The sequence below is a fragment of the Monopterus albus genome, unplaced genomic scaffold, assembly GCF_001952655.1.
Source record: "Monopterus albus unplaced genomic scaffold, M_albus_1.0 scaffold3.1, whole genome shotgun sequence".
Classification (NCBI taxonomy): domain Eukaryota; kingdom Metazoa; phylum Chordata; class Actinopteri; order Synbranchiformes; family Synbranchidae; genus Monopterus; species Monopterus albus.
In genome coordinates, this window is record NW_018127883.1 from 3,462,642 (window position 1) to 3,481,711 (window position 19,070).

At 39.1% G+C, this 19,070-nt stretch overlaps 5 protein-coding genes across 8 annotated transcripts in view; 3 read left to right on the forward strand and 2 right to left on the reverse strand.

The window, feature by feature from the left end:
- Positions 1 to 152, forward strand: part of cep170aa (centrosomal protein 170Aa) — a 33,176-nt gene extending 33,024 nt beyond the window's left edge. The window contains 1 exon segment of the mRNA XM_020600917.1: positions 20 to 152. Coding sequence (XP_020456573.1) covers positions 20 to 152 — 133 coding nt within the window.
- A 3,225-nt stretch (positions 153 to 3,377) lies between these two features.
- Positions 3,378 to 6,426, reverse strand: hint1 (histidine triad nucleotide binding protein 1). The gene is made up of 3 exons (XM_020597644.1): positions 6,294 to 6,426; positions 3,904 to 4,008; positions 3,378 to 3,677 (listed from the first exon to the last, which is right to left on the reverse strand). Exons 1-3 carry the CDS (start codon positions 6,402 to 6,404, stop codon positions 3,513 to 3,515), a joined length of 381 nt encoding a protein of 126 aa, XP_020453300.1. The 5' UTR covers positions 6,405 to 6,426; the 3' UTR covers positions 3,378 to 3,512.
- A 39-nt stretch (positions 6,427 to 6,465) lies between these two features.
- On the forward strand, positions 6,466 to 8,036 carry lyrm7 (LYR motif containing 7). Its single transcript, XM_020597656.1, has 5 exons — positions 6,466 to 6,576; positions 6,831 to 6,903; positions 7,017 to 7,087; positions 7,648 to 7,729; positions 7,916 to 8,036. Exons 1-5 carry the CDS (start codon positions 6,559 to 6,561, stop codon positions 7,984 to 7,986), a joined length of 315 nt encoding a protein of 104 aa, XP_020453312.1. The 5' UTR covers positions 6,466 to 6,558; the 3' UTR covers positions 7,987 to 8,036.
- A 93-nt stretch (positions 8,037 to 8,129) lies between these two features.
- dync2li1 (dynein, cytoplasmic 2, light intermediate chain 1) lies at positions 8,130 to 14,672 on the forward strand. 4 transcript variants are annotated; one of them, XM_020597626.1, is made up of 14 exons: positions 8,130 to 8,642; positions 8,742 to 8,865; positions 9,008 to 9,042; positions 9,374 to 9,443; positions 9,805 to 9,893; positions 10,059 to 10,251; positions 10,491 to 10,559; positions 10,675 to 10,752; positions 10,876 to 10,955; positions 11,146 to 11,216; positions 11,379 to 11,476; positions 11,707 to 11,802; positions 13,614 to 13,693; positions 14,584 to 14,672. In XM_020597626.1, exons 1-13 carry the CDS (start codon positions 8,629 to 8,631, stop codon positions 13,680 to 13,682), a joined length of 1,086 nt encoding a protein of 361 aa, XP_020453282.1. In that variant the 5' UTR covers positions 8,130 to 8,628; the 3' UTR covers positions 13,683 to 13,693; positions 14,584 to 14,672. The 4 variants fall into 4 exon arrangements, with proteins under 4 accessions (XP_020453282.1, XP_020453266.1, XP_020453274.1 ...); XM_020597610.1 differs by having other exon boundaries at positions 13,614 to 13,721; positions 14,584 to 14,650; XM_020597618.1 differs by having other exon boundaries at positions 14,537 to 14,625.
- Positions 14,515 to 19,070, reverse strand: part of abcg5 (ATP-binding cassette, sub-family G (WHITE), member 5) — a 10,944-nt gene continuing 6,388 nt past the window's right edge. The window contains exons 9-14 of the mRNA XM_020597669.1: positions 18,067 to 18,272; positions 15,891 to 16,029; positions 15,728 to 15,801; positions 15,246 to 15,357; positions 14,980 to 15,092; positions 14,515 to 14,717 (exon numbers count right to left, since the gene is read on the reverse strand). Of these exons, the coding sequence (XP_020453325.1) occupies positions 14,533 to 14,717; positions 14,980 to 15,092; positions 15,246 to 15,357; positions 15,728 to 15,801; positions 15,891 to 16,029; positions 18,067 to 18,272 (829 nt within the window). The 3' untranslated portion in view covers positions 14,515 to 14,532. The remainder of the gene's footprint in view (positions 14,718 to 14,979; positions 15,093 to 15,245; positions 15,358 to 15,727; positions 15,802 to 15,890; positions 16,030 to 18,066; positions 18,273 to 19,070) is intronic.

Genomic DNA, 19,070 nt, shown 5'->3' on the forward strand with positions numbered 1-19,070 from the left:
GTTCAGCAGCCTCCGCCAGGGTTCAAGCTTCCACTGCCAACACAGTGGAGACTGTACAAGACGCCAGTGTGGGTGGAGAATTAACAGGAGTTGGAGGACTGTCTTTTAACCGCATGCGGCCAAGTGGCGAGGAGGCCATAGCACAGAAATGAACAGAAAGAAGCTTTGAAATCAAGGTTATGTTAATAACTTGAGTGGCCGGCGTTAACAAAAAGAAAGCAGGTGTAAACATTGAAACAGTTTTTCTGACAGAACAGTTGCCATTCTGCTGACTATAGCAGTTTATGATTATGGGTATAATATAAACCCAGTTTATCAAATGTATTGTCAGATGTAGAAGGACATGATGTGTTTCAACTGACCTTTGGACTCCATTGGGGAAACTCTCACTGATGCATCACTGATATACCCTCAGATAGAAACTGACCCATGAATGATTTCGGTCGACCTAACGGGCCAACCTGACTTCCTGATGGACTGAATCCTATTGCTGTCTCAGCGGTCAGATCTCTGTGGTTGTATCGTCACCACTTTTACTCTTGCCTTCTCCGGGTGTCTGGACCCAACCTACACTAATGACATGCCTTAAACACATCCTCAGTAGTAGCAGCGCAACCCCCACATCCCCTCAAAAAATATACAAGACAACTTTTAAGACTTTAGCAGTACTTTCAGACAAACAGAATGCATTGTGAAATAACACTCGCAAAAGATGTTTTATTTACACTGAGGTAAAACAACACACTGCAATAATTTCTTAGCTCTTGTTCAGTACAAAGACTATTTCAGCAGCCTTAATTAACACCCTGACAAACTGTAGTCATAAATGCTTTATGCCTGAAACTGTTCACAAATTAAGCAGAAATGCAGAAGTTTTATATATTTCATAACTGTTCGTCCATTGAACTGACTTTGTTGAGAAAGATCTGTTGTGCCTCCCCATCTGTGTGCTCACCTATATTTCTTTCACTCATTACATTTACTCTTCCCTTCTTTTCTCTCAGTAGTTGTCACATTTCAGTAGCATGTACAGGCAGTAAATGAGTGTTTTTTTAAACAACAGCAGCCTGTGGGAAGTAAGTGATCATTAACTTACCAAAGTTAACATGTTTCTTGATAAATGTTATGTTTGAACAATAGAGCCATCTTGAAATTTGTCTGCTGTGTTATGATGGGGCAGTTCATATTGTATTGTATTGTTTTGATGGAACTTAACTTCCTTCCTCTGCAGTTCTCCCTTGTCTCTGGATGTCAGCACTCTATCTGTAAACAAATCAAAGCCTATTCATTGTAATGAAACTTTAGTCTAATCATTGCTGCCATGTTTTGGGCCCTAGTGACATAGCCTGTGAAAATTGGTGCCCTAAACATTTTGCTATAGTGCATCCACTCTTTTTGCTATAGGCGCACCCTTAGAGATAGGGTGAGGTGCTCGGTCACCCGGGAGGAGCTCAGAGTAGAACCGCTGCTCCTCCACATCGAGAGGAGCCAACTGAGGTGGCTCGGGCATCTGTTTCGGATGCCTCCTGGGCGCCTTCCTAGGGAGGTGTTCCGGGCATGTCCCGCCGGGAGGAGGCCCCGGGGAAGACCCAGGACATGCTGGAGGGACTATGTCTCTCGGCTGGCCTGGGAACGCCTCGGCATTTCCCCGGAGGAGCTGGAGGAAGTGTCTGGAGAAAGGGAAGTCTGGGCATCTTTGCTTAGACTGCTGCCCCCACGACCCGGTCCCGGATAAGCGGAGGAAAATGGATGGATGGATGCATCCACTCAAGTGTCCTATGATTTCCAATTGGCTTTTTTCTACTTTTTCCAGTTACACAAGGTGACTAAACTAGCAATGATGTGCAAAAAAAAAGTTTAGACTAAATATTTTATAATATTTAGATACTGGTCCTTTTCTTCTTAAAGCTTTGAGTCGTCTCCCAGTACATTTTATTCTCTTTATCTGTCACTAACCAATATGAGGTCAAGTATACACAAAGACTGAACAAGAAGAAGCTGCTGGAATTGGTTTTGTCTCAGAAAAGAACACGGGAAACTGTGTGGTTCAAAACATCAGTGGGTAGAAATAATCTTTCAAAATGAGCTCCATCTTTTTTTATAAGTTCTGCTTGTACTACAGTGTCATATCAGTGTAAATACGGACGGTGCATTGATCTATTTCCACCAAGGAGGAAGTTCGACCTGTGTACTGATACTGCAAAATTGCAGATACAATATAGTAAACTTCTTTTCTCATTGACTTTGCCACTCTTCTTGTTACTTGATCAGGAATAACCATTTTCTGAATCTAACTTCAGCTTATAGTCTGTGTTATAGAGTAAGGTGACTTAAAGGCAGTTAGTACTTAGATACTCTTGCAATAGTGAATTTAGGTACCAGAATATCTTCATTTCCTTATCTCTATACTGTACTGTACAATGTCTTTCAATGCCTCAAAGTGCCCATTTTGACTATCAAAGGGCACTGATTAAGAGAAAACATGTAGTTGTCTAAAAAGGTTTCTCTTATTTTGCACATCAGATAGTGATGTTTTTCCATACAGAAGCAGTGAAAGGCTGCATCAAATGTCACTTGGTTTGACAAAGTATGATATCGCTTGGCTTGATATCAGAGGTGACTGCCTTGCGTCTCTGGAACTATTCTGTCTGTACAAATCTGTGTTCATTGTTATATTGCTCCCTGTTCTGAAAAGAAATTAGGGGACTGTGAATGCCAGGTACCTGTTTAATTTTGTCATCCTATCAGTGTTTTTTTTTTTTTGTAAAGAAAAACCATTTTATTTATTTGTCTAGTTTAATATTTTGTGAATGTTACATGTATTTTATATTTGTTCAACTATCTGCATTGTTTCTTACTGTTAATAAAACAGAGCCATTCATTTGTTCATCATCATTTGACTGGGGCCCTGAACTTTACAGGTAGCAGGTACATTTCTTCACACAATGTGTATTGTTCTAAGAATTACCAGACTGTGATTAAGTGAACAGTACAAAGAAATATCCTCTTTAACATAAACCTGACCTCAGATTGGAATTTCCATGGGATTCAGCCTTTCAAAATAAAACTTTGCCTGCGTGTGTATAGGCACCACTGACAGACATGGAACCTGCATTTATTTTTTCCAAAATTTAAGAGACAAAGGTCTCGTATTCTGCACTGAATTTCTATAATTCTCACTGGATAGAAGTAGATGTCTACTCTAGAGGCCAAGTATTATGTCACATCTGAAAATGCATATGCAACCTATTTGTTTTGCCTGAACTTTGGTAAAAAAAACAAAACAAAAAAAACAGTACTACCAATAAACTATTAAAAAATAAACTGCATTCAGTAACAGCCTGGTTTGACAAAGTTCAGATAAACATGACTCTCCCCATTGTTGTGAAATGCATTTTATTGACATTGATGAATTTCCAGGTTATATCTTCATTGGCTTTGTCTATATTTGACAGTGCTGGTGGTCAGACAACAGATGCGACCACAGGGTGTTCTATGCAAGAAGACAGAGGTTAGCCAGGGGGCCAGTCCAACTGGCGCCCACCCAGGACGTGGATATGGAGGTGGTAGACAGACTGACCTCCATGTGGCCCATCATTGAGGACAATCCTGTAGCCTTTAGAAAGGCCTGCCTGTTGAGCACACTTCTTTGCAACCATCATCAAGTGGCCCAACAACTAAAAGACAGAGAGAATTTATGGATGACAGTGATGTGAAACGACCACTAGATTAAAATACAGTGCTCAAATACAGCAACTGTCCGGACAATCATTAAGTTGGTGGTGAAGGGGTCCATCTAGTGGTTACTGACAGAAACACGATAGACAAAAATCACTGAAACACTGGCAATAATTAATTTGACAGTGTTTATAAAAGCAAACAGGGTCATGCACTCATACTTACAGCAGTATCACTGTCCTCGACTTGTGACATCTTAACAATTGGCTTTTTTGGGACAATGAGAATGTGAGTGGGAGCTTGAGGGGAAATATCAGGGAAGGCTACACACTGAAATACAAAAGAACAAATACATTTTTATTCAATAAAATGTGACACATTGCATTATGGGATGTTCAGCATAAAGTAGCATACATGGCATGGACACACTAAACTACATACATAATAGATCATGAATATGTTATAGGAATTCTTAATACAGTCATAACGTAGCTATAGTGGCTACAATAATTACCACACCTAATGACTGGGTAATCTACAATAAGGTCATTTCCTTTTCTCACTTGTGCAGTGTTAGGTGATACAATTGACTGTTGGCCACCCCTTTTCTGAAAAATCAAACAGGCCAATATATAGAAACAATGCAATGAAACCCTTTCACAGGCACTGGGTGAATTACCTTCTGTAAGAATATGACAGGTTGGTAACATTGACAGCTTCACATTTTAATGCATTCAATTCTCTAGGTCACAAATGCTGATTTCTCCATCTACACTACAGCAACAAGAACACGAATCCGCAGCAGCCTAAATGGATCATATACAGTGCCTTGCGAAAGTATTCGGCCCCCTTGAACTTTGCGACCTTTTGCCACATTTCAGGCTTCAAACATAAAGATATAAAACTGTAATTTGTTGTGAAGAATCAACAACAAGTGGGACACAATCATGAAGTGGAACAAAATTTATTGGATATTTCAAACTTTTTTAACAAATAAAAAACGGAATAATTGGGCGTGCAAAATTATTCAGCCCCCTTAAGTTAATACTTGGTAGCGCCACCTTTTGCTGCGATTACAGCTGTAAGTCGCTTGGGGTATGTCTCTATCAGTTTTGCACATCGAGAGACTGAAATTTTTGCCCATTCCTCCTTGCAAAACAGCTCGAGCTCAGTGAGGTTGGATGGAGAGCGTTTGTGAACAGCAGTTTTCAGTTCTTTCCACAGATTCTCCATTGGATTCAGGTCTGGACTTTGACATAGCCATTCTAACACCTGGATATGTTTATTTGTGAACCATTCCATTGTAGATTTTGCTTTATGTTTTGGATCATTGTCTTGTTGGAAGACAAATCTCCATCCCAGTCTCAGGTCTTCTGCAGACTCCATCAGGTTTCCTTCCAGAATGGTCCTGTATGTGGCTCCATCCATCTTCCCATCAATTTTAACCATCTTCCCGGTCCCTGCTGAAGAAAAGCAGGCCCAAACCACGATGCTGCCACCACCATGTTTGACAGTGGGGATGGTGTGTTCAGGGTGATGAGCTGTGTTGCTTTTACGCCAAACATAACGTTTTGCATTGTTGCCAAAAAGTTCGATTTTGGTTTCATCTGACCAGAGCACCTTCTTCCACATGTTTGGTGTGTCTCCCAGGTGGCTCTGGACAGGGAAGATGGTTCAAATTGATGGGAAGATGGATGGAGCCAGATACAGGACCATTCTGGAAGGAAACCTGATGGAGTCTGCAAAAGACCTGAGACTGGGACGGAGATTTGTCTTCCAACAAGACACTGATCCAAAACATAAAGCAAAATCTACAATGGAATGGTTCACAAATAAACATATCCAGGTGTTAGAATGGCCAAGTCAAAGTCCAGACCTGAATCCAATCGAGAATCTGTGGAAAGAACTGAAAACTGCTGTTCACAAATGCTCTCCATCCAACCTCACTGAGCTCGAGCTGTTTTGCAAGGAGGCATGGGCAAAAATTTCAGTCTCTCGATGTGCAAAACTGATAGAGACATACCCCAAGTGACTTACAGCTGTAATCGCAGCAAAAGGTGGCGCTACAAAGTATTAACTTAAGGGGGCTGAATAATTTTGCACGGCCAATTTTTCAGTTTTTTATTTGTTAAAAACGTTTGAAATATCCAATAAATTTCGTTCCACTTCATGGTTGTGTCCCACTTGTTGTTGATTCTTCACAAAAAATTACAGTTTTATATCTTTATGTTTGAAGCCTGAAATGTGGCAAAAGGTCGCAAAGTTCAAGGGGGCCGAATACTTCCGCAAGGCACTGTAACATTTTGGAGAAAAGCCGACTGTCTGTAGATGCCAACTGGCAGCAAATGTAACACAAACAACGATCTAGCAGTCTTTTTCCAGCTTCTTCTGTTGTCCGAGTTCAAGCTGTGCTGTATTTCTGCAGCACGCATAGTATTGGTTTTGTTTTCTTCTGTGATAAACCTACATAACACACTTATTAAGTTAAATATACACAAAACAGCTTCTGCAACGCTAGCGCAGAGCTAACATTAGCTTAAGGGCACTAGCAAGACACGTTGCAACGAAGTAGAGTAACATATTGTACCCAAAATGTGAAAATCTTTATTGCTTACCAGATCATCCTCATAAATAAAATTTGCAGGAATCTCTTTGCGTATAATCTTTCCAAATATTGTGTCTCCACCCGACTGGGCAGTCTGCGCCTTTGCCGTTTCATCAGCCATGTTAGCGCAGACTATCCGTACATCTGCCTCACTTTTAGCTCTGTGTCTAAACACAATCCATTTCATTGGCTAAAAACGCGTCATTTTAAACGTCTGCTCTGATTGGTCATCAGTGGTACGTCATCCACACTGGACCTGAGCATAAGAAGTCAAGATGGAAACTCGTTTGAAGGTGGGAATGTGAAGTACATGTTACTACAATATTAAAGCAGTGTTTTGTGTCTGTTTCTTAAGCTAGCTTTGTAAATATAAAGAAATACGGCTTTGCATGTCTAGGTTGGTGAATAGCTGAAATGGCCGGAAATTCTTAGTATCAATAGCTGCTTCAGTTCAAGCATTAGCTCGAATAGCTGAAATTACTAATGTTAAAGCTTTCAATGAGCTGAAATTACTAATGTTAAAAGCTTACTGTCTGTATAAGTGTAGGTCCTAAGCGTGTTTAAAGCGCTGCACAGAACAAGGATGGCTGTATTCAAAGACGACAACAGAGCACTGACAGGTAGGTGATGTGTCTGATTCACTATATTCGCTATATTTGTGCTGTTTACCCATCAACAAATAACATAATGCATGCTCTGCAACAGCATGTACTTAAGTGTTTTTCCCCACAAGCTGCAAGATTAAAGATCAACGAGGAGTTCCGGAAAAACAAAAATGAAACATCAGAAGAAAACATTAAGAAGGTACAGTCAGACATTTTTTTATCAGAAAGTCCAGACGTTCAATCAAATGTAGCAAAATCCTGATCACAATTTTTCCTAATAGTGATAAAAGTCTTTTCATATTGAGCATCAGCAAATACAAAGCTAAAAAAAAACCTACATGATTCAGCTCCATAGTGAGAGATAAAGTAAATAAAATTAACAAACCGATTTCAGTCTAATTATAGTAGAATAGCTCTGGGTTACAGGTTCCTTTTGATGGTTTATTAAAACAGACAGAAAAACAGCAAAACAATGGCAGCGCTCTGTGACAATAAAACTGAATTGGATCTGCAGTGGCAGCTTTAGCAAGAATTTAGAAAGCATCTTCAGCATGACCAAATACTGAAGTTTAGGCACATTTATAACCACTTGTAATTCATAGCTAATCTGCAAAATCCCAGAGAAAATGACAACAGTGGAGCTACTGCTATGTTTGAAGAGGGGCATTGTACATGGTTGTGCCCAGAGTCCAACTGCTTCATAATCTGCCTGTGTCTCCAGTACAACCCATAAAGCTCATTACCCTTCTGCTTTTACAGATGATTCAAATGGGCTCAGATGTGGAAGTTGTTTTACGAGAGGATGTGGTACAAGTTGAACATATAAGAGAAAATACAGTTTGTACGATACTTTTTTTCTCTCCTGATGTCTTTTTTAAATGTTGATATTGTGCTAGAAAGTAATGTATACAAAGAATATACCATATACAGCAAGATCGTAACTTCTTTTTAATTCATCATATTGTAATGAATTTGTCGCAACGATATGTACATGCTAAATGTTTTTCTCTCACTGTATCTGTCACAGTGCTTCGACCCAGAGAGAGCCTGCTGAAAGATAATGTACCTTATTGTGACCAGCCCGGGAAAAAGTCATGACACATTGTATATTTACAGCCTTCTCATTAAAAATGATCTGTTACCATCTATTTTATATTGATCCTTTGTATTTGCCTCTTAGTGTGAAATGTATCAGTGATGAAGTTATGACACATTACTGAAGAGGAAAAGGGTGTGACTTTATTTTTATTTTATTCAGACAAGTATTTTGAGACTTATGGTAATTGGCATGCAAAGGTTGTATGCTAAGTCTGTCAAATGTTACAAAAATGGATGCAGGTTAGTTACATGAATTTTTCTCTTGTCATATGTCCCCTGAATTTTGCACATATATTGTAATATACCAGTGGTAATAGCAGTGGGGTATAAAGCTATTAAATTGCTTTATAACAGACTCCTGTTTTGCAAGCATGAAAGGCAAACATGACATGATTAAAAATTCAATGCACGCGCTAAGCACTGTAAAGGGCGTTTATTAAAGTGAACTGTTATATTTTAACCTCCCTTCGAGGCGAGATATGAAATGTAGCAAGACTGTGGGTGACGTCTCAACAAAAGCACTACATTTACCACAATGCCTAAGAATAAATTAAAATGTTGCATCATCAAAACGCGCCGTTGCTCTGGTAACGTTGGTGAGTTTCAGCCATTCAGCTAGCTATCTTTTAGACTTCGATTTTGATGCCAAAAATAAGGTGAGGAAATGTTTGAATGCCCATTCAGATAATTTTAACATTACCACAGAGATAACATGTTTTGATATTAACGCGTCGCATTTATCTTGAATTTGTTAGCTCGGACACGCTATGGGAATTGGCTGCGGCGGAGGTCCACAGTCGGGAGAGCGGAGGCGTCGAGGAAGACCGAGGCGAGACAGTCAGCGAGAGGACCGTATTTTTAATGGGGAGCAAGGCAGGGGTATGATTATCGTGGTGGTGCCAGACTGCAGATAATTAATGTATCGCGTTCTTATGGAAGCACTTGATGTTTTGTCACAAGCTGCCTAAGTTGTAGCCAAAAGTTATAGCCAGTCATTACTAATGTCACCTGCTTTTTTCAGGGTAAAACGTCTATTCTCCTCAGATGCCTCGACAGGTGAGTATGTGTCCAGTCGAGGTAGTAAATGCTCATTTCAAGTTTAGTAACTCTAGCCACATGATAACACTTAACGTTAGTCTGTTCCTAATCCCCTCCAGATTCTGTAAGGCGTTAAAGAACAATTCAGTTCATCATGCTTTGAACATGGAGGTTCAGTTTTGACCTGTAGGAGCAGGATGTGTAGAATATATAATTTGTAATCTTTGCTCAAATATCCACATAATAGCTCTCAAAAATTTCAGCTGCATCGCATGGCCTTCTCCAGAGTATAGAGCTGATGAGAGCTGAGTTTTTATTTATTTTATTTTATTTTATTTTAATCTACCAGGGATGAAACATCCAAACCAACTCTGGCTCTGGAGTACACTTTCGGAAGAAGGGCCCGAGGACACAACACAGTAAGGACCCTTGAAAGAAATGGGAAAAAGACACACGGCTGATAATCCTGATAAGTTGCAAATGCCTTAAACCCATTTCTTGTATTCAAATCAATAAGAAGCAAATGTAAAGAGCTACAAAAGATTGTTAATTAATTCAACACAACTTCCAGTGCTCCAGAACATTGAGTACAATGTGCCAGAGCCACTGTGGTAGTTGGTGTGTTTATGTGACATGATATGCTATATACCCAAACCTACTGGTTTTCATTTATTCCAGTAAATACCCTGGTTATTTATAGTAAACAATGTGTTTACAGTTGTACTTGGTGTGTAACATGTAATGAGATGGAATGATAGAACTGGTGGTTTGTTCTTTCAGCACAAAGATGTAGCCCACCTATGGGAGCTGGGAGGAGGGACTTCTTTGTCTGACTTGGTCCAGATCCCCATCACTCCTGTCAGTATCAGGTGGGTCACTTACATTCCTGAGGCTTTGTCTTTTTCACAGTTCACCAAGGGGCAGAGTTTGAAATGCTTTCAAGGTGAACAGCAGTGTCATGAGCCTCCGTGCTGCAGTAGCACCTTTCTTTATGCATCCTGCCACAGCACAGAGTCCTTCCTGTCTTTTCCCAGGTCTCTCTCTGTCATCCTCATTCTGGACCTATCGAAGCCCAATGCCCTGTGGGGAACCATGGAAAAGCTGCTGCAGGCCACACAGGCTCAGCTAGAAAAAGTCACAGCACAGCGAGCAGAAAAGCCCAAAGCAGAAGCCAAATGCCAGATGCCAGTCCACTCAATAACACATGTCTTACCTAAAGACCATCCTGTAAGACCTCAGCTCTTTACTCTCCCTGTCACATTAACATAAGTTTCTGCACAGTCTAGGACAACAGAAAAAAATGAGAATATCTAGTTGTTTGCCAAATGTAACTACAGTGAGATAAACTTGAAATAAGATATTTTTTATTTTATTTTAGCTGATGAAAGGTGAATCATTTTTGGTCTTGTGTGGGCATGCTGTCAGATGGCACATGTGTACTGACTTAAGTGGGACTCTGTCAACAGGACAGAGAGCTGATCAGGCCCTTTCCTGTTCCTCTGCTCATAATTGGTAGCAAGTATGACACCTTTCAGGTAAAACAGATGCTTCAATCGAAACACTACCAATAGAATTTGTTGAATAGATTACATTTCATGATATATTTTGCATAGCACGTTTAGAGTCACAGTTTTTTGATCTGTGTTGCAGGAATTTGACTCTAACAAGAAGAAAGTGATTAGTAAAGCACTGCGTTTTATTGCCCACTACTACGCTGCCTCTCTTATTGTAAGCACCATTATTATACATACAGTACTTTTGCGGTGTTTACTTTTTAATCTTTTTTCTTTTGTCTGCTGTTTTCTCTTACTAAATGTTTCTTTCTCTTTTTGTGTCTAATCATTTCATCAGTTCACTAGCATCAAGTCAGAGAGCCTTATGTCAAAAGCCAAGAGCTTCTTCTCCCACCTGGCTTTCGGTCTGGACAGAGGGTGAGGAAGATAATACAGCATTGTACACCAATGGAACACCTGGCACTGACATTATATACTATACACATGATGAGAAAATGGATAAATGGACAAATATAAATATACAAATATAAAAAAAGAATTATTGTGCAGGTTGCTGCAATAATGATTTCATGCTCTGATTTTCTTTTTTCTTCAATATTATGATCAGAAAAACAGTTTGCTATGAGTCCGCCAAGCCTCTCATCATTCCAGCAGGTTCTGACTCCTTTAGCCAAATAGGTGAGCACAGGGCCACTCAGTGGCCACAGATAGTAATTACTTTACATGAAATTAGAATCCATTTACTGTGCAGTGTTGTAAAACAAAGCAGCGCCACCTTCTGCCTTGACATTTGTTAATGTGACCAGGATTGTGTTTGAACTGATGCTCCTGTTGATGTAGGTTCTCCTCCTATTAATGATGTGGACATGAGTTCCCTGCATGCCAAAACCCCAAAGGACCTCTGGAAGAAAGCCTATGAGCATGTCTTCCCTCAAGAGGTAGTTCAGTCACTGGTGACTCCTTTGTCTGTCTCTGCATTATTACCCTTTGATGTTTAAGAAAACAGTCACACTGGATGATCTTCATTCACACACAGTGACTATGTTTGCACATAAAATGTAGTACAGTATATCTTATTATGAATATGCATGTTAACATGAACACTGACTTCTCTAGTCTTCTAACAACTTATAATGTGTTTCTGTACATCTAACTGACTTTGTCTTAGCAGAGTACAAGTGAGCAGAGGGATCTAAAGGATCCAGCCAAAGACTCACAATACAGTGAGCCTCAGATTGATGCCATGAGAACCCAGAAAGACCAGGTAACACATCTTGACAAATCACATGGCTGCATTGCCTTACTTTATATGTGCACAGTTGTGAATACTCTGACAAAACACATCCTTCACCTACGATTCTGGACAGACTATGCTACTCTAACCAGTGTTGCAACCCATTAGTTGGCAACAGGGCGGTCAGTCAGTGTTCTTTAGAAATTGCTGTTTAGTTATCTGTGCCATGTCACCCAAACAAGTTACTGAGAAAAATAATAGTTTTTAAAAAATATTGAAAGGAAAATGAAAAAGAGTCAGATTTATGATACAGCGCTAAATGACACCATAATCCACCATTCAACCATAATCCCTGGAGCAAGAAGTGGCTTTTCATCTTTGTAATTAGTTTGTTTTTTATTTTGTCACTGCTGTTCTCTCTTAAGGCAGAGTGATATTACATGCCCCTTTGTCATGTGCTCCAGGCTGCTCAAGATTTTATAACACCTGATTTTATTTTATATACAGTGTGATCACCTTATTTTAGTTAAGTGAAGTTACATAAAAACAGAATAATTGGACTTCAGTTAGTGTTGAAGGCTTTCTTGTGCACACTGCTCTACATTTGTCTTAAACAAGGGTAATGTTCCAGAATAACCTTTTGTCCTTCAGTAGCCTATAGGTAGTGGTGTTTCTGTCAGGTTCTCATTAACAGGCTGTAATATATTTCACAGTTATAAACTCAGAGATTAGTAGTCTTCTTGTCAATCAGCCTGGGTGCCACTCTGGCATGTGAACTACAGTAACCTGTTGGAGTCACACAACAAATCACATGCTGCGATCCCTGACTGACACTCACCTGATGCCAGTCACCTTACTTTGCCATTGGATGACACATCATATAATTGGTCTGGGTAACCAATCAGAGAAACAGGGGTAAAGGTTTACTCCACCCAGGTAAATAGAATAAAGTTTGTGAAAGCATAAATGCATGTCTGAATAGATTGTAAACTGATATCCGACATGCAAACTGTAGCCTTGGCTTAATGTAATGATAAGAGATGGTTTTCTTTTAATCCACCTGTGTAATTGTATGTAACCTTAGCTCTAGTTTATGACTCTTATGAATTAATATTACATTTGTGTCACGGAGTTAAGCATCTGTGTTTCTGGAACATATCATCAGATGGCATTTCATTTCAAGAAGGCATTTCTAAAATCTCTTCTGCCCTTCTGGATTGAAAAACTATTCTGTTTGCTGTGCAATGTAAAACATTTTAACCTGTTTCCCAAGTTGTGACTCTATTACCTGCTCCAGAAATGATGGTTAGCCTGAGATGACACAACTCCTCACTTTAGAAAGCACACACTGAGACTAATGTATCAGTGTTGCACAGTTTGTTCAAAAATATATATAAATGTATAGTATTAATACATAAAGTATTTTGAACATCATGTCACAGCAGTTTACTATATTACCAAGCATGACTATATCAAAACAAAGGTAGAAGAAAACTGTATATTTCTGGTTTACCTTCATAAAGTCAAAATATGACAATCATTACTGCATTGTTACAAACCCCCTGTGACCTACTTGGCTCAAATTAAAGCCTGAATGAATGTTTGATGTTTTGGAGTCCTTGAACTGTCTGGATATTCTCCAGATGTATCACACTTTGCTTGTGCTATAAACATTTTGTTAGCAGTGGGCTGTATCTGCATTGATATGTTTGGAGTGGAACAAATGATGACTTTGCAGTTATTTACAGCATATGTCTGTGTGGCTGCTTGCACTTGTCATTGTACTTTTACCAATATAGAAACTTTTTTTTTCTCTCTTTCTGTCTGCATCTGTATTTCAGGAGTTGGAGCAGTATAAGAGAAATGCAGCTAAGTCATGGAAAGGACTAGACCTGGAGACAGAGAGATAATCAGCCTCATGGTCACACACACGTACACCACATATTTATGTACATACATTATACTTTTTGGGTTATTTATTTCCCTTTGTGTCATTTAGTTTTTTCTACTAATTTCATTTATACAGTGTGTAAACCTTTTCTCAAACAGAGTAGAAGTAATTGTATGATGTACTGATGAAAAAATGTGTTCTAGAAAAATAAACACCTTATTGAAATAGGCATCACTTCATATTTATGACACATTACAATCACAATATTTAAACAAAAAGTAATACATGAATAATAATCTGGTACTTGATACACAGCATTCCATCATTTAACTGAATTATAGTTTAGGCTTCAAGTTACATGTACAGTAGTTTACTTGTACCACTTTGTATACGAGTTTACACAAAAAGCAGCAATTAGAAATGAGTGTAAATATTGTTTGTTCCAGTGAGAAACAGCATGTTTAACCTTTAGCCTTCGGTTAAATCTGTGCAGCCCATCTCAGCCCGGTTAGAATTACAGTAAAGCAGCAGGTTGAATTATGATACCATTCCAGTCAACACGGGTCAACCGTGATGCACTTTACACCTGACGTCATGCGCTGGGATATCCTGAAACATTTCTAATCTCTTTGTACTTGTATCATTGGTCTGAACTATACAAACCTTATTCTTTAAAATTGTAAAGTTTAAGTGCTACAGAAAAGGCTTAAGGGCAAAACAGATGATACATATTGGCAGGAGCCACATTACTTAAGTATACCTCATCTTTGTGAATAACATCATTGTGTAAATCTGCAGTCTGTTTTGGATCATCAGAACCAAACTGGTTTCAGCTCCTTTTTTAGACAAGATACTGTCCCATCTGTGTTTTAGTGATGCACAAGCTTGTCTCTGATCTTGAAGCTGATCATTCCCAGCAGCAGGAGAGCAGGGAGAAAGGAGTAGAGGAGAACAAAGTCTAGTGTGTAGCGGGACAGAGCGCCAGGATAGCCCTCATCAATGACCTGACTGCCATGAGTGACATAGCAGGCTCCCGGCAAAGGTTTGGAACTATCTGCAACAGCACAGCAGAGAGAAAGCGTTAACAATTATCTGGTTATGCACACAACCGTTTCAGTGTTCTTCTATCTGTCACATACTGCTAGATATGACTGAAAATGGGGTATGAGAAATAATTCTTGGCAAAATCATCCCTGTTACTGTTGTAACATCTTACCTTGGGACACCGTTTGTGAGCAATAAATACAACTTCTAAAGACTTACTGGTTCCTTTTTATTCTCAGAGTAGGTGGACACAGAAGATGGTCCCAACTTACTGCATGTGAAGTCAAGTCCGTGGAACTCGGTGACTATGAGTAGTTCACAGCTGTACTTCTGGAAGGTCAGGTAGCTGAGCCACTGGAAGACCACTGGCATCTGCTGGGTGCTTCTGTTGAGAGGAAGAGGAAAGGAAGGTGTGTTACTGGTAGCATACTGTCTGATAAGTAAACCATGGCCACTATAATAATTTCATTTTGTGCTGCCAAGGTTAATAGGCATACTGTTACTTACATTTACTAATCAAATTAAAACGCCTTCTCACCTTAGGAATCCAGACCCCACCAGTACCCCTGCAATATTGAGCAGAGCCACGCCAGTGTTGACCATGTTAGGGTCTTGGACCACTCCTAATAGCACCACAGTGAGCAGCTCACCTGAGAAAAAAGACAAAAAAGCCACAATACATACAGCTATAAACAGAGGAAGCATTACATTAAAACTGCCTTTGCTTATGTCAAGCACATTTGTAAGGCTGAAACTTAAGTTTACTGTTGTTTCTGTAACATTAAATATATAGCATTTATCCTTGTTAAAGCTTTGGCAGCAAAGCAGTAATGAAGACGACAGTTTTAATAGTTATAGGATATGAATCAGAGCTAGGAAGATTAGACACGTCCTTATTATGTACTTTGTCTAATGAGGGTAATCCTTTGCTTAGATTAAAAGATAGCTGCTAAAATGTGCTTTGGAGCTTGTTCACATAAATAAAAGGAATATTTGTCCACCTTAATCATATCAGCTCACCTACAATATGTGGTACAAGTACTACAGCTGTAAAACACAGGAAGCGCACGCCGTCAGGGTACATCCCCACCGTCCTGAGACAAAAGGAGTTAATGTTGAGGGTGCACAGAGGGAGGGTAAATATGCTGCTTGCCTTCCTCAAACACCCACACACACTACCCACCAGTAAAGGAAGGAGGTGAAGATGAAGACACTCGGAATGCTGAATGGCAGGATGTGGAAGATGTAGGCCAAGAACATTTGCCATTTACTGTACAGACCATCCTGGCTCTCCTGATCACTGATGGCTCGCAACGCTGGGACTGTTAAGGAAAAACAGAGAACGGATACTGTAAGGTGACGAGTGTGAAAATGTGAGAGGGAAACGAGCAAAATAGGAAATATCAAAATTCTACAAGACATTTGAACAAAATCCTTCTGTTGGATACATAGGAATGAGAGAAAATGTGTTGTTCTAAAGAACAGAGATGTTTGTTTATTGAGTGAACTACTATATTGTACTTTATTATGCCATTTATGGCTAGTACTTCAATACTTTCATAGACTGAATGATGCATATTACAATATGTCATTACTAAAAAAAAAAAGCCAAGAAGCCACTTTATCGATCTTTCTTGATACTATCTTGGTTGAGTAAAAGCCAAAGCCAGCCTTTGGACATCAGTCTGTGTTCCAAATTTGCAAGTGTTCTTGGTTTAAAGTTATTCTGGCAACTCGGCAAACCTGTTTCTCAGAACAAACCTCCTGGTCGGTATTGTGTCCTATCAGTTGTTCTCAGTGAGACTGATTCAAGAGCAGTATCCCAGTCACTACCTTGGGCTATTTTGGTGCTTATCTAACACTTCTAATTACCCCTTAACTCTAGTGTGACTTCTGCTCATATTTCTTATCTCCAATATCTTTGGCAGCCAGAGTCCTAAAGCTGAGATTTTAGACTTCACTGATAACTGAGGCAGACAAGTGATAATCACAGTGTAAAGTGAAGATTTTTTTTACTGGCTGAATATGTGAGTACCCATATCATATATTTAAAATATACCCTGTGTATAAAGTTCATATTAAGATAGAATCTACTAAAGCCTTGTTACCTATTGCCAAAAGACTTAAAAAATGTTTTTAATCTCCTCTAACTTTAATCTGTGTTTTGGCTGCAAAAATGCTGGTCCAAGTTAAAAACATAAAATGCAAACCACAAGATGAAAAATTAATATCACAGAACTTTAAAACATGTAAAATCACAAGCTCCCACCTTAAAACAGTCTGTAAAATCATCATACAATACAGAGACACAAAGACGTGCATGCATAATACAGATAGTATGGATACTGTATGTCTGTAGGGGAAAAGGCACATCCCCGCAAACAGCAGTACCTCTGTACACATATCTAATCAAAGCTGTTCTGATAACTTATAACTTATATTGATAGTTCTAATTTATAATACTAGTACCATAATTTAACTTACAATGTATCTTTTACACTGACCAAAGAACACACTGAAAGTACTGTACATTAAGTCCCTTAATGCACTTTCACCAAGCAAAGTCGAAGCTAGACTTTAGACATTTTTGCTGAAAGGAACAAAAATAATGCACACTTTCATTGACAGTACTGAGCAAGAGATAAGCAATCTCATACAACTGAGATAAAGATACTACAAACATGCTGCTTAACAAAGATAATACACCGCAGGTGATAGTCCACTCGCGCTTCATTCTGTTCAGAATTTCCCTGAAGTCGTATCTCTGATATTAACAGACACATGCTGTCAGATAGACTGTTAGATACCAACCATACACGCAACCAGTGAAAAAAGGCAGCTTGCTACATGCAGCACAACTTGGCCTATGTCTTATCTTTTGCCTTTGATATGTCCGTTATTTCCTCGCTTCATGCAATTTAATCGGAAACCTGAGAACCAAGACTTGGTGGTGTCTTACCAGGACAGTGTAAAGCTGCTTCATAGGTAGTTAGTGGAAGGACACATTTGACAGTTTCATTTGAAAGATAATAATTTTGGGGAAAAAAAAGAAGTTATGAATTGTTAAATACAAGTGACAAAAGTTATATATTGTAATCTTTTATTTTGGTTTTTTAATAAGGGCCACGCTTGGATTTTCAGGTTAGCCTGTCACAATTTCTGTCCAGTTTCATAGTTTCCTCATTTTCCACTGTAATGCCTCCTTTATTGTTTATTGAAATATGCATAGCATACAAGTGCTGTCTTAAATTTAGCGGTGTATTATAGCAATGTGTCACTTTGTTGTTGTCAGGCAAGTCAAAAACCTGGAAATCTGTTTTCCCTTCTCTGTGTAGATGTTTGGTGGTATTGGAACTCACAGAGAGCCACAGCATTCAGCATGCCAGTGTACGGTGAGGCACCAACCATCTGATAGATGATGCCGATGCGGTCCTGCACGGCTCCCTTGATGACATCATTGTCTAAATGTATGATGAAGAAGACCAAGAAGAGGCCGTAGATCAGGTTCTGGGACAGACGCATCAGAACGCCCATCCTGTCTCTGGACAGGTTTTTTGTTGTCCGCCTGCACACAGTACACATGTAAAGACACGCACATTTCAAGTGAGAGCAATGAATAATCTTTTGTTGAACTTTCTTGGCTTTTCTTTATAACAAATTTAAACTGCTTAATGCCCTGCGTTAAAAACCGCAATGTATGAAACCGATCTAATTATGTCAATGTTATATTAAATACAATGTATGTCAGTACATGTTGTTTCAAAGACACATGAATGGTATTTATAAACATAATTTTTAACTAAACAGCACTCAGAACATGCAAACATCTGCCAAAGCAGCTCACTGGCCCCATAATGCCAATGCAGCTAAAACCAATACATCCCTGATAGTATTTCACTGACCATGAAAACCTCCCTCAAACATTTGGAATCACATTGATATCATACATTTGGAAGTTATTCCAGAAAAACAGTATTTCACTAATGGGTATTTCCTTTAGGATCTAGCGCAGAAACTATTGAAGATGCAACAAACTTGTTGATCCTCTAGTGGAACTCAGATTTCCATTATTAAAATGTAAATACCTACACTGGGGCAAATAAGTATTTGATACACCACTGATTTTTCCATTTTATTGCATGAAATAAGTATTTGATACAATAGAAAAATAGAACTTAATATTTGGTACCGAAACCTTTGTTTACAATTACAGAGGTCAGACGTTTCCTGTAGTTCTTGACCAGGTTTGCACACACTGCAGCAGGGATTTTGGCCCACTCCTCCATACAGGTCTTCTCCAGATCTTTCAGGTTTTGGGGCTGTCACTGGGCAACACAGAGTTTCAGCTCCCTCCATAGATTTT

Coding starts and splice junctions, on each gene's coding strand:
- hint1 (XM_020597644.1), bottom strand. CDS start 6,404: ATGGCTGATGAAACGGCAAAGGCGCAGACTGCCCAGTCGGGTGGAGAC. Junction 4,009..6,293: donor TTATTTATGAGGATGATCTG/GTAAGCAATAAA, acceptor TTTGTATTTCAG/TGTGTAGCCTTCCCTGATAT. Junction 3,678..3,903: donor TCGAGGACAGTGATACTGCT/GTAAGTATGAGT, acceptor TCTGTCTTTTAG/TTGTTGGGCCACTTGATGAT.
- lyrm7 (XM_020597656.1), top strand. Junction 6,904..7,016: donor CGACAACAGAGCACTGACAG/GTAGGTGATGTG, acceptor TTTCCCCACAAG/CTGCAAGATTAAAGATCAAC. Junction 7,088..7,647: donor CAGAAGAAAACATTAAGAAG/GTACAGTCAGAC, acceptor CTGCTTTTACAG/ATGATTCAAATGGGCTCAGA.
- dync2li1 (XM_020597626.1), top strand. Junction 9,043..9,373: donor CTCCTCAGATGCCTCGACAG/GTGAGTATGTGT, acceptor TTAATCTACCAG/GGATGAAACATCCAAACCAA. Junction 10,560..10,674: donor GCAAGTATGACACCTTTCAG/GTAAAACAGATG, acceptor TCTGTGTTGCAG/GAATTTGACTCTAACAAGAA.